General features: G+C 43.1%; 1 protein-coding gene across 1 annotated transcript in view; it reads left to right on the top strand.

The window, feature by feature from the left end:
- The first annotated feature begins 4,017 nt into the window (after positions 1-4,017).
- Positions 4,018-12,741, top strand: part of rell1 (RELT like 1) — a 14,526-nt gene continuing 5,802 nt past the window's right edge. The window contains exons 1-4 of the mRNA XM_079295942.1: positions 4,018-4,143; positions 7,600-7,800; positions 10,270-10,341; positions 12,383-12,437. Coding sequence (XP_079152068.1) covers positions 4,119-4,143; positions 7,600-7,800; positions 10,270-10,341; positions 12,383-12,437 — 353 coding nt within the window. The 5' untranslated portion in view covers positions 4,018-4,118. The remainder of the gene's footprint in view (positions 4,144-7,599; positions 7,801-10,269; positions 10,342-12,382; positions 12,438-12,741) is intronic.

Genomic DNA, 12,741 nt, shown 5'->3' with positions numbered 1-12,741 from the left:
ATAAATCTGCCTCATCTCGTTTTTCCCCGTGCACAAAACCACACGGGTGCTATTTCTGCTGCGCGTTTGCGTTGCACTTACGGCTGCGGCAAAGCCTCAACATGCACAATCCAACGTGCTCTCAGATGGTGACGTCAGTTGCACTGCTTGCCCTCTCCAAATGCACGAGGCTGACGGTGTGGTTGGCGAGAAGCTGTAAACAGTGCAGTGGGGCACATGCCAGTATGTTAATATACTTCACAACAATTATAGTCGAGTCTTTAATAGGGGCACATTTACTGTGCCACAATGCACGTAGTATTTGTTGTACTACAACAACAAAAAATACAATATTGTAAAAATATATCTCAAAGGAAAGTATCAATATATCAGCATGAGCTTATATCTTCTCTTACGGCGGTAGATTATTTGTCAGTAAATATTTGGTCATAATTACAGTACAATAAACCATGTGTAAAGTACATTTATATATATATATATATATATCTTTCCTAGGTGGCAGTAAACTCTGTTGTTTTTATTGTAGTAAAAGTGGCAATACTATGTTAAAATACAAGTAAAAGCCCCTCATTCAAAACTTAATTGAAGTAAAAGCCTACAAAAGTATTGGCATACAAATATATTAAAATACAAACAGTAAAATACTCATCATGCAAAACGGCCATTTCAAAATAATATATGGTATTATTGGATTATAATTGTTGATGCACAGATATGTATATGCATCTCTCATGTTGCACCCAGTGAAGGTGCAGACAATTTTAGCTCTGTCATGTACTGCGTGGTTTAATCTATCAAGATACAGCATCATTTAGTTGAACCTGTCTAAATGTGCCACTTTCTTCAGAAGTCACTGGTTTTCTTGGGCTCTCTGCCATTTGTTGTTTACTAGCGTGTACTTGGCCGGTCTGAGCTTGTTTTGCTGGAAACTGCAGTCACTCACTTGGCTTTTGTGCAGCTGCATAGACCTGCAGCATCCTTTACCAGTAGGTCTGGTACGAGCTCAGAGTTAATATTAATGTATAATAAAACATTAAACCCATGACTGCTTGTCTATGAACATGGAATCAAATGAATATGAAAAGGAGTGGCAAAACATTAAAAAAAAGTTTTTATATCATGCTTGGCTGCTTTCCTGACGATGCTTGAATCTCACAGACACATTCACATTGCAGCTGCTTCAAAATGTGTTTCCATCGAAGTGGTCTGTTATAAATGTGGATATGCGCCATTTCATTGGTTGAGCTGCACAACGCCATCTGGCCAATAGTCTGGTGTTTGGCACCAGCTACTGGCAGGTGCTTCACGTCTTGCTGCACACAGTCAGACGAGTTTACTGCACACATGTTTCCCATTTAAACGCACGTCTTTGAACATGTTAAGCCGGCTACAGTGGCTATTTTACATGCTACAAGCAGCATACAATGTTAAATGTACATCATATTTCTGGTAAAACCCTTATCCATGTGTAAATGTAATTGGCATCTGAATGATTTGATCAAAAAAAGTTTGCTTCTTTAATAACATGGCACCGCTGTGTGTTTTATATTAATATTATTAACATTCTGCTTACTGTTGCAGATGAACATTTCAACGACAAATCAATGAGATGGAAATAAACAATTTGTCTTCAAGTCTATTTGTATTTTGGGCAAACATAGTCTTGAACAGTGCATTTGCATCACTCATGTGCACATTATAAAATGTGCACGTGAGTGACGCTGATCAGCAGATCCCAATGTAAGCATGGATGTGTCCAATAGAGGGCAGCATTGCTTCAGATGAATGTCACATGCGTGAACACACTGCCACGCAGGACTGAACTAGTGTGGCGCAGTCACAAGGAAAACATGCAGTTAATTAAGAACTTGACTTTAAATTACATTAGTAGTTGCTCGTGATGTCCAGGGTGTTCCCAAGCTCGATTACTGTGAAGGGGATAAGAGTTTTACAATAAATTACTTCCTGTTAGTGCATTGTGTGTGTGCGTGTGTTTTTGTGTGCCCAAATAAGAATTGTAATTGTAATATTTATAATGATAATAATAACTTTATTTATGTAGCACCTTTAAAACACAGAGTTTACAAAGTGCTTTGACAGACAGAGCAGCAGAAGCAATGCAATAATAGCAGAAAGCTCAACAGTGACAACTAAGGTAAGCGTTAAACCCGGATAAAACAGTACAGGAGATCAAAAATGAATAAAAGACACGATAAAAATAAACTAATAAATAAATAAAATAAAAATTATTCAGTAAAACAATTTAGTAAAATCAACAAATAAAAATAAAGCAGGAAAGCAACAATGTCAGATAAAAGCCAGGCTGTAAAAATAGGTTTTAAGAAGTGATTTGAAAGAGATTACTGATTCTGCGAGCCTTATCTCCTCCGGTCGCTCCAAAGCCGAGGGGTCCTGATGGCAAAGGCAAGGCCACCTTTTTCATTTTCAGCCTCGACTTTGGAACAGCCAGAAGGGCCCCACCTGAGGATCTAAGGATGCCAGCTGGCTCATAAGGGGTCAACATATCCGTGCTTTAAAAGTGATCTTAAATCTTAAAATCTAAAAATCCAACTCCTCCATGAAACAAAACCCTCCTCCTTTATTTCTGATGGTGTTTGACCAGTGTGTCTTGACAAAGGTCTGGACTTTGGACATTTAGTTTTTTTTCTCCATGTTTCTGAACAAGCTCTGATTTCTCAACATCTGGAAGGCGCTATGAGCATTAACAGGGCAGGTGTGCCTGCAGCCCTTGTACACTGCTGCCACCTGCAGGTTGACGGACGGAGACCTCCGCTGATCCAACACACAGAATATTGTACTTTTCTTTTTTGCTTTGTGCACATAAAAAAAAGCATACGAACTCTCTGACTTGGTGGAGTTTTCATGTAATTATTTACAGACTGAAATACATTTCACATTCATTTAAAGTGGTTGAAAAATAACGAATACAAAGAGATGGACAGTGAAACAATCTCAATCCTTTTTGTGTTCTGTCACATCTTTTATTCTTAAATATATTTTTTCTCTCTTGGTTTTTCAATGTAATGTAACGTATTTACCGTTTGTGTCTGATTGTTTTGCAGCATCATTTCCACTGTTGATTGTGCTCCATTCTTCATCTTGTGATCATTTCTTGTCATGTTTTGTACATTTTCCTTGTGTTAAATTTACAACACAGTTCTTTTTACACATTTGTTGTGTCTGAAATGATGAATCACGCCGATACTATTGTCATGTTAATAACAACACTTTGTTGAATGGTTGTTTAGATAAATCTCAGTAAAAACACACTTATTTTCTGCGCTCCAGCTTCAGTCTTGGTTTTGTCTTGACATGGGTGGAGGCTAATTTCTGGTTACAATCTTTGTTTGGTTTAAAAACAACGAGGTTAAAGCTATATGGTCAAAACTCTACTTTGCTGTACAACTTGTTGTTGTTGTTCTGGCACAGAGGATTCTTTGAGTCTGGAAACACTGTCTTGCTTTTTCATGAATCCTTTAATTACTTAAAACCAAGTGGCAGAGGAAGTACACAGATCTTTTACTGACGCAAATGAATGCATATAGCTTTTATTTCTATTTCTACACCGTGGTATTGCTTCTTTTATTTGAGTAAAAGTACAAAGTATTCGCTTCAAAATATTCGGAAGTACCAAAAGTACAAATTATTCAGAACAATGATAATTATTGAATTATAATGAATGATTATTGCATTTATTAGTACTTTGCTTCAATGATACAGCTGGTAAAAGTGGGGCTGTAAAAAAAACGTTCTAATAGCTTGTGAATTCTAGTGAGTAGAAGTACAAAGTGGCATAAAATGCAAATACTCAAAGAAAAGTAGCAGGAACTCAAAACTGTACTAAACCCGCCTTTTTTTAGCAACAGCCAATGAAAACGCTGCCTCGCCTGCGTACCTGTCTGTGTTGGAGGGTCATCAGGTAACATGTGGGGAGTGTCGCTTTAAGATGAGGGCGTATCCACTCTCTGTGAATCAGGAAAAGCGTTGACGTTGGTGGGAACGGTCCCTCCTCTGGCTCAGTTTGACCGCGGTTAGTGGTGACCACGGCGTTCACAACATCATCCCCGGCCGCCTCTCCCGGTGTCTCCGGTCCGTCGATGGCTAATTCAACCGCAGACACGCGTAAGTACGCGCGCCTTCAACCCTTCTGTGTGGAAACTCAAAGTTGGAACTTTAACACCGCTTGCACGGCCGTGACTCCTTTTCTCCTCAGAAAACAACTTTGCTCTGATTTTTAAAATGCCTTTGAGGTTATGAAATCATATCGGGGCTCTCTGCGATTGATGCATTATTTATGGCAACACGAACGTTGGCCACTAATTAAGGTAGAATACAAATATTTAAGTGACGTTTTAGACCGATACTGCACACATAACTCCAGCGTGACAGCCCGGAACATCAAGACATCATGCAGTCAGCGAAAAACAGAAGCATATTGAGCATTTATAATGAGATCATTTCACATTAATCCAAAATAAACTGACAAACTGAGTTAACATGCCAATGTAAACTCTGTGTTTACCAGCAGACCCATTATAAAGGTTTATGATCCCACCCTAACACAACTTTAGTGTATGTTTGGAACTCCTGAGCTTATATTGTGCTTTTCCTTCCCTTAAAACTGTTATTTCTCGGTACTAATCAGGTCAAATTTAACTCGAGGATCCCATGACACCATTCAAAGGGCAAATTAAAATGACTTCAATTGCCTCTCAACTTGTCACTCGTTTCAGTATCTGTGACGTTTACATACAGAGTGCTGCAGGGATTGCGGGCCAACCTGTAAATTAGCATCGCACCAGTTGACACCCAGTAAAAACAAAACCAAAAATGGGATTTTTCCTTTGGAAACACACATTTATGATACTTACAAGTTCTGGTACTTTACAGGTTTTGTCCAGCCAGATCATCTTCACATATGACCGCCGCAATCACACATAAAAGATGAATAATTCATTTATTGTCCTGTCGGGATAAATGTCTCGCATGCAAACACCGATGTTTTACTCTTCGCAGCCTGTTTGGAGTCCGTGGGTATGTTTTAAATACAATAAGAAATAAGAAATAAGACAAAGCATTTTTGTTTGCACAAAACTGTTTGTTTTTCAGTAAAATTCTTGACACTTTTATGACCTCAGGCCTGTGAAAATCCTTCCACTGAAACAATATCTGAAAATCAATCGTGATGATGTCCACATACAAGCCAACACTCGCTGTGACAAACAACTGTTATTTTACATCTTCAAAGCCTACTGGCAGCATTGCGTTTTATATTGCTTTTAAAGATTTACTGTCCTTCGACATGAAGTTGAGTAGTTCAAAGCCGTCTGGGGGAGCTCCATTCTTCAAGTCGCCCGAATAAAAAGATCCTCCGCTTTAGTTTGTTCTTGGTAATTAAGGTGCTATTTGTGTCATCAAAGGGACGCAGCAATTAATCTCCTTCTTCAAATTTAGAATTGTGCACCATGCAGCTGTTTGGCATCTGTCACGGGGCCAGTGCCAAGAAGTGACTCACAGCATTGGAAATGACCTGAAACCTAAAAAATACAACAGGAAGTATCATTTAGGTTTAGGAAACAATGTGCATCTTGATGTCATGAAGTGCCGACCTCAGCAAGTGAGGACCACTGACGTCTTCTTTTCTCAGAAGCCCTTTGGCAGTGTTGTGTTGTCATCATCCTTATGCACGGATTCTGTAGGTGAGATACGTTTGCTCCTCCGGAGTCAGAAAAGGAGGAATTCCTCTTTCCTATACTCCGAGTCACTTCTCATATTTTCATTCAAAGTCAGAGTAAACTCAGTTGCTTTTCTTCCCGAGTTGATTTTTAACGGACATCAAGGCCTGACTATCCATTTTTTTCAGTGCCGTTGTCGATGTGATACCCGAGTAGTTTGCTTGTGCCAAAACTGTTCAACGAATCGATCATGTGACGGACAGATCAGGCCGTTCTGATCATCGATTGATCATTTAAAGGTGCTAAATTTGAAATTCAGAACGTTAATATGGCAGCAAATGTGTTTCAGATGTGGTTTGAATTATGTATTGAGCACCCTTAAAAACAAATGATCGCGACAAAACACCAAACCTTCTTGTTCCTGCTTCTCAAATGCGAACGTTTGCCGCTTTTCTTTGGTTTGTATCATAATGTATATTGAATATGTTGTATGTTTTGGGCTGTTGTCATTGATGAATTGAACACAAAAAACAATGTGCAGCTGAATCAATGAAGAAAACAATCCTTTGTGAAAGCCTTAGATTTGCACTCAACCTTCGGCTCTCGTGTTGGTCTCTACCCAAAGCATTGAGGCTTTGCACCCAGCCCTCTTTATACCCTCACAAAGCGGTGGCAGAAACCATCCAATCGAAGCTCAACACGGCCCAAAAGTTTCTTTTCAACGTCATAATTTGATATATGAATCCACACCTGCGATGTGCACGTGTTCCAGATGTCTCTATTGTTGGCTGTTCCCTCTGAGGACTTTCAGCACGGCACCAGCTGTGGTTCCTAAGAGATTTCTATGACTCAAGTCTAAATCCTCCTCGAGGACTCTTATTCAACCCATCTTTTTCTATTTCAGTGCTTTTGATACAATCCTCCCATTGGCCCGTGCTTACTGGGAGCGTGCCAGGACGGCCGACGAGTCTATAAGCACACGGACGCGCACACCAGTCTGTCAGCAGACAATGGTCTTCACCAGTGTGTTCAGTCTGATGCATCAGGGGAACTGGGACAATGGGGGGGGGGGGGGGGGAAGCACACATGCCTCTGTATGCATCAGGAGGCACATAGTTGGGTATGTAGATAGGCGCCTGTACCCACAATGCTGTGCTGCGTTTCCAAACGGCATGCACATGTGATTTGAGGCCGATATGAGTTGAGATTCTGTTCCTGTGACCTCCCATATCAGTCTGTGTGTCTGACTCTCTATGTGTGTGTGTGTGTCTCTCTCTCTCTCTCACACACACTGATGGGAACAGGAAAACAGACAAAGGCCCTCTTGTCTGTTGTGCTTTCCACCTCACGTGGTCCGCCAACAGCAGCAGCCAGGGGAGCTTTGGCCGATCGCTGACCCATCACTGTCCACCTTTTTGACCTGATCCCATTCAAGACATTAGGGCCATCATTTAAAATGTCACCAATGACTCTGCGAAGATGTGATTGCCGTTTTAGCTACTTGTCACATATTCTAGAAGAAACTGGCCAATCAAGTAAATAATCGGCGGGATTAATCGATGAGGAAAACAATGGTTCGTCTCCACTAATGAAGTTTGTTGAGCTCAGCGTTGTGGCGCATTTCTAGTTTTTGGTTTGGTCAAAGCTGCTGAGAGAGAGACGGCAGCAGACCGGAGGGATCCTGGGAGGGAACAGGAAATCTCTGTCTCATGTCTCAGCTGATTTAAATCCCCTCAGCTGCTCGGCCCCCAAACGTAGCCTCGCACTCACTGTGGATATCAGGTTGCCATGAAGGGCGTCGTAATGACGATCCATTTTTGTGTCCTGTCGCAACAATCTTTAGAATAAACCTTTTGTTCCTCTCTCGTTCCTTTGCTGCCCTTCGTCCCTCTTCGTCCTCTAGGGGGTCCGACTACAGCCGATGGAAAAGATGAAGCGGGGACAAACTACGTCGCCTTCGCCCTGGTGCCTGCTTTCTTCCTTTTGGGCCTTTTGGGGGTGGTGATCTGCCACGTGTTGAAGAGGAAGGGCTATCGGTGCACCACTGAGGCCAATGAGGAGGAGCAGTGTGAGGAGGAAGAAAAGGATCCCGAGCTGGGCGGAGGTAAGGAAATCTGAATCAAAGAGGGAGAGTTTGAAAACCTCTTAACAAAATGTGACACTGCAGATTACTGCAGTTTATTACGTCTATGTGGTCATTGTTTGAGGGCATCCATCATCCTCTATATTCAGTACACACCCAAGAATATTGCTCAAGCAGGCTCGCATGAATCCAAGTAGACAGAGAGGAGATTAGAGAGGCGGTTAGGGAAGGAAGTGAGGACAGATCGACGGGAAAGAAGCTGTACATTGAAAAGTGTGCCGCTCTGACTTGTTTCGTTACTCCAGCAACATTTCAAATCGACCCGCTGGTCACTCTAATGATGGCAACAAATGCGTACAGTGTGTTTTCCTGCGGCTTCCTCGTGTGTGTGTGAAGCAGCAGCACTAGGACGCTCAGTGCGCGTTAGCAGTAACGTAATGACGACTGTAGATTCGTCAAAAACAGCTGATGAACTGAACAATTCCAATCAAATTGAACACACGCTGATATTCACTATTGGGCCAAATTCCCTCTGCAGTCAGTCAGACTGGGACTCTGTTGCATTTCAGTCGATGGGAAAAGTACATGCAAGGTGCTTTTTGAAATGAGTCATCGGTCTGCGTGAGGTTTTTCACTTTCCTGTCATGTGATGGTGAAATTCAAGGCGAGCGATCACGAGATTCTCCCACCGGCCCTCCAGTCCTCACAGGCTTCTGCTACATTCCTCAGGCTAATGACTTCGGTGCAGACAGACGGTGATAAGAATAGACTTGTATGACGCGAATGGCTCTTCAGAGAACGTAGCGGTGACGTAGCGGGTGCACGATAGCGGCGACGTAGCATAGCACATGCGCTAACATGGACTGAAAGCATGTGCCGCCGGCCCGGCTGTTTTCAACAAGGCAAAGAAGCTCAAACAACGAAACGCACACAGACGTGTGTGTATTATATACATTGAAGTTTAAGAATGTGAAATACGGCTCCATATTCCAGCCATGAGCCTCGATTGCTTCCGTCTTTCTAAGGAGTGGAGGCCAATAGAAACTAGGAAGATGTTTGACAGTCGCACCACTCGTGTTGTGACTCAGCTTCGGGTGTGTTGAGTGACGTGGAACTAAGAAATCCTCCACACAGTTTGATTTCCCTTGGCTCCGAATGATAACTCCGGTCATGTTTTGCTGGTACAGTGTGTTGCATGGCCACACAGAGGGGGGTGAGGTTTCCCTTTCCTTCTCGTAACTGTCGTGTGCAGACGTGGAAGCTCTGGTGTTACTGGATTGCTCTGTTATATAAGAGTGAAGGGTTTACACCACGCTGCCAAGATCAGCGAGCGTCTGCTGCACTCGCGTCACTGTTAAACATACAACTCCTGGCACATCACTTCTCCACTGTTTCCCCATGTTGGCCAAAGCCCGGAACCCCTCCGTCGAATCCGATGACCGGATCTGTTCAGTGGAGTCGGTCATTAGTAGGAAAAGGAAGGCGTAAAGCTGGTTTCTCTTGTGAATCAGTGCATCAGGGTTTGTCCTCTGTGTCCGTCTTCCTGCGACAGGCCCAACCCTTTCTGTCTCTCATACATCGAAACAAAAGAGTGGGAAAAGTACACGCCGCTTGTGTGTTCTCTCTCGCATTCAGTTGATCCGATCGTCGGTCGTCTCTTGTTGCACACTGATCAGGTTTCCTCTTTCTGCTTTTGACTTTCAGCTGGCGAGCAGCTCCCTTTACGTCAGGCAGCTTTTTTTTTTTTTTTTTAAAGAAGAAAATATCATTCGTGGCGCACTAGAAGACGCCCACGAATCGCTGCCAGAGGATAATATGTTCATCAGAACATGAGGAAAAACTCTGGAAGCGGTCAACAGGAAGCTCTAAGAAGTGCCTCAAAGGAGTGTGTGTGTGTGTGTGTGTGTGTGTGTGTGTTGAGTGGGAGGGTTTGCAATGAGGCCAGTCGGAAGGAAATCGCTCAGTGATTGCATTTCTAGGGAAATGTGCATATGATGATCGCACGAGGGCTGGGCTGAGCATGCATACATTACAATATGACAATGTCATCAACATCAGACGATATCTACTTCTTGCCAAGCTTGTCTCTCGAGTAACAATCAAAGAAAATGCTCCGTTAGTCTGTGTGTGTGTGGCTTTTCATTCGACATGAACAATTGCATCCTGCTCCAGTGAAACCGTTCGACCTACGGGAGCACCATCAAGTCGTAATCGTGATTTATGATTTATGATTTATGGGTATCATGTTCAGCATTTCTGATGTAGAAAGGGGCCCTGAGGCCGTGCCGGAGGAGAGTTTTACAGTTTGTTTTAGTGTCCTGCACTCTGAAAATATACTGCCTAAATATTTGTGACGTGCTTTTAACATGTTGCTTGAGGACATAACTTTGAATACTGATCACACACACACACACACACACACACACACACACACACACACACGTACTTCAGGTATTTCTAACTGTGTGTGTTTTTCGGTTTATCTTCCAGCAATGAATGACACCCTCAGTGAAAACAATGACACCGTCGGGCAGATAATCCACTACATCATGAAAAACGAAGGTATGTGTCCAAAGTACTGAACAACAAACGAAACACATAAAATCGATTTATTTTTCCCTTTTTTATAAACCTGACTGTTGATTAAACACTGTGCCCGAGGTTCCCGCTTTGTTTCGTCTGTTTTTCTGCCTCCTCGATGAAGTCGAGCGCCGCTTATTCCTGTAAATTGAAATCACTTCCCTGAGCCGCAGCGTGAAGTTGAATTCATTAATAAGTCGCAGCACTCTGCTTCAACCAAGTAATTGCGCTCCTTCTGTTCGGCTGAGTTTGTAAGTGGCAGCAGGAAAGATGAGGATCAAAGGATTGTGTCGGGCTTGAATAGGACGATCACGCGTGCCTCTCCTGACACAGTAGATTACTGTATTTCCCCTCAGGGCGAATGAACCGCATCGATTCTACCGAGGGAAAGACGTAGAAGTGTACAATATGACATAAAGAAGTTGTAATAATATAAAATCGGAGAGATTATAGATGTTGACAAACACTGCAGAATATCTGCTTATTACTACAATGTAATAACATAAATATGACAATAAAGGATGTATCTTAATTATTATGTATTCTTGATTACATATACTGATCATAGATGATGAATAAGGGGTTAAAGTAAACTGTAATTTCCAGATGCAGTTTATCTGCGAGTGCTGATCCCTGAAGCAGATTCCAACAGTGCCGTCTGGACCGCCCCTCACATCTTCTCCAGATGACTAACATACTGTTTGACACACGAAGGCAGCATTGTCCTGTTTGTTGGTGTCTGGCCACCATTGTCCACTGTTTGATTTTTCTGTCCACCCTCAAGAGGCAAAGCGTCGCCGCTGACTCATCGCATCTTTCGGCGGAACAATGTTTTGAGTCGGGGAAGCGCTCGCTGTGACTCATCCTCGCAATGTCACTCCGGAGAGACGTGACGCGGCTCAGGACTCCGACTACGTATCGGAGGACTGAAAATGTCTGAAAGCTTCATTTCCGGATCCTCAAAGTATACTTCCAAGTATTTTTCATGGAAATAATTATCTGGAACACAGGAAGTCATTTCCAGCGGCAGTTCGTGGATAAATAAACACAAGAACTGAGAAGTCACTGTGGGGAACAGTGGTAGTCTTTATGGCTGAGCAAAGCCTGCCATCTACAGCTGACCTCACAGTGCTGGCACAGTCCTACGTTCTCATTGGATGTCCAGCGTCAATACACTATGAACTTCAAAATAAAATCCACCTGGAGGATACATTTCCCTTCACTTTTCAAGTTTATTGTAGCTGCATTTGCAACAGAAAAGCAAGGACAAAAACACGTGCAAAAATCTGCCATGTGAAATAAAACGGTGTGTTAGTCTCCTTTGGTCTGATAGGAAATATGTTTTCAGGGCTTTTGCTGACTCAAAACCAAAAACCTGCTCTTCCATTTTGCGACTCAGTGGCGCAGCCTCTCAGGGTAGCCTTGTACAAATAGAATGACCAGAGCAGTTGCAAGTTAAAAATACTTTTTGGACAAAAAAAACAAAGTCTCGCAGCTCCCGAGGATGTAAACCCTCCTGTGGTGCACTTGCTGCAGTGTGCTCATGGGGAAGTCAGTGAATGCACCGGGGCTGTTGTCTCTGTGTGTCGATGCTACTTTGTCCGGGGAGCAGAAATTGGTTGATTGTTGTTCATGTGCAGCCAAAAAAAATCAAAATCCAAACCCCCGGGCCAAATCCCTGACCCTCGTACAGAAGTTACACTTTCCAGAGTCGTCTTTTGGAGTTTGTTTCGCTTCGATCAAATCATTTCTTTGTTCTTATCTGGCACATTCTCCTGAGGTTGTCGTGTGCACTGATTGTGCTCAGTAGGTGCATGTGATGTGCCATTTAATTGGGTTACGGAGTGAATCTGGTGTTGCCGGCCTTCAATAAGCGCTCTGCTTTTGAAGTCACTGGAGCGTTCTCCTCGCTAATTCCCAGAACTACTTTTATCTCCCCCCCCCCTCCTCCTCCTCCTCTCTCCGTTCTTTTCTTCCATCCGTATAAGTGTGTAATTCTCTCGCTCTCTCTCTCTCTTTTCAGCAAACTCTGAGGCCCTGAAAGCCATGGTTCATGATAACAGCATTGACTCTGATGGGTAAGTGTCCTCTCCTGTTGTTTTTCTTCTTCTCCTGGCCGCGAAGAGCGATCTCAACCACCAGATGGCACCGTCGGCCTCCCCGGAAAAGCTTGTGTCGCACGGCTGAAGTGGCTGAAGTGAGAGTAGCCAGAGCAGGAAATGAACACACAAGGCAATCGGGCCACATTTCTCTTCTGATACTTTTCCAGAGTGGCACAGTTTGATTGAGGGCGAGCAGCTGGGGACTCTTCCCCAAAGCGCCGCTGTGTCCCTTCCCACTCTATTGTGGGTTTATTAAAGAATATCGAGCACAGTTGTTGGC

The sequence above is a fragment of the Melanostigma gelatinosum genome (genome assembly GCF_949748355.1).
Source record: "Melanostigma gelatinosum genome assembly, chromosome: 23".
Lineage (NCBI taxonomy): Eukaryota > Metazoa > Chordata > Actinopteri > Perciformes > Zoarcidae > Melanostigma > Melanostigma gelatinosum.
The sequence above is the reverse complement of the archived record's forward strand: the minus strand, read 5'-3'. Positions and strand labels throughout refer to the sequence as shown.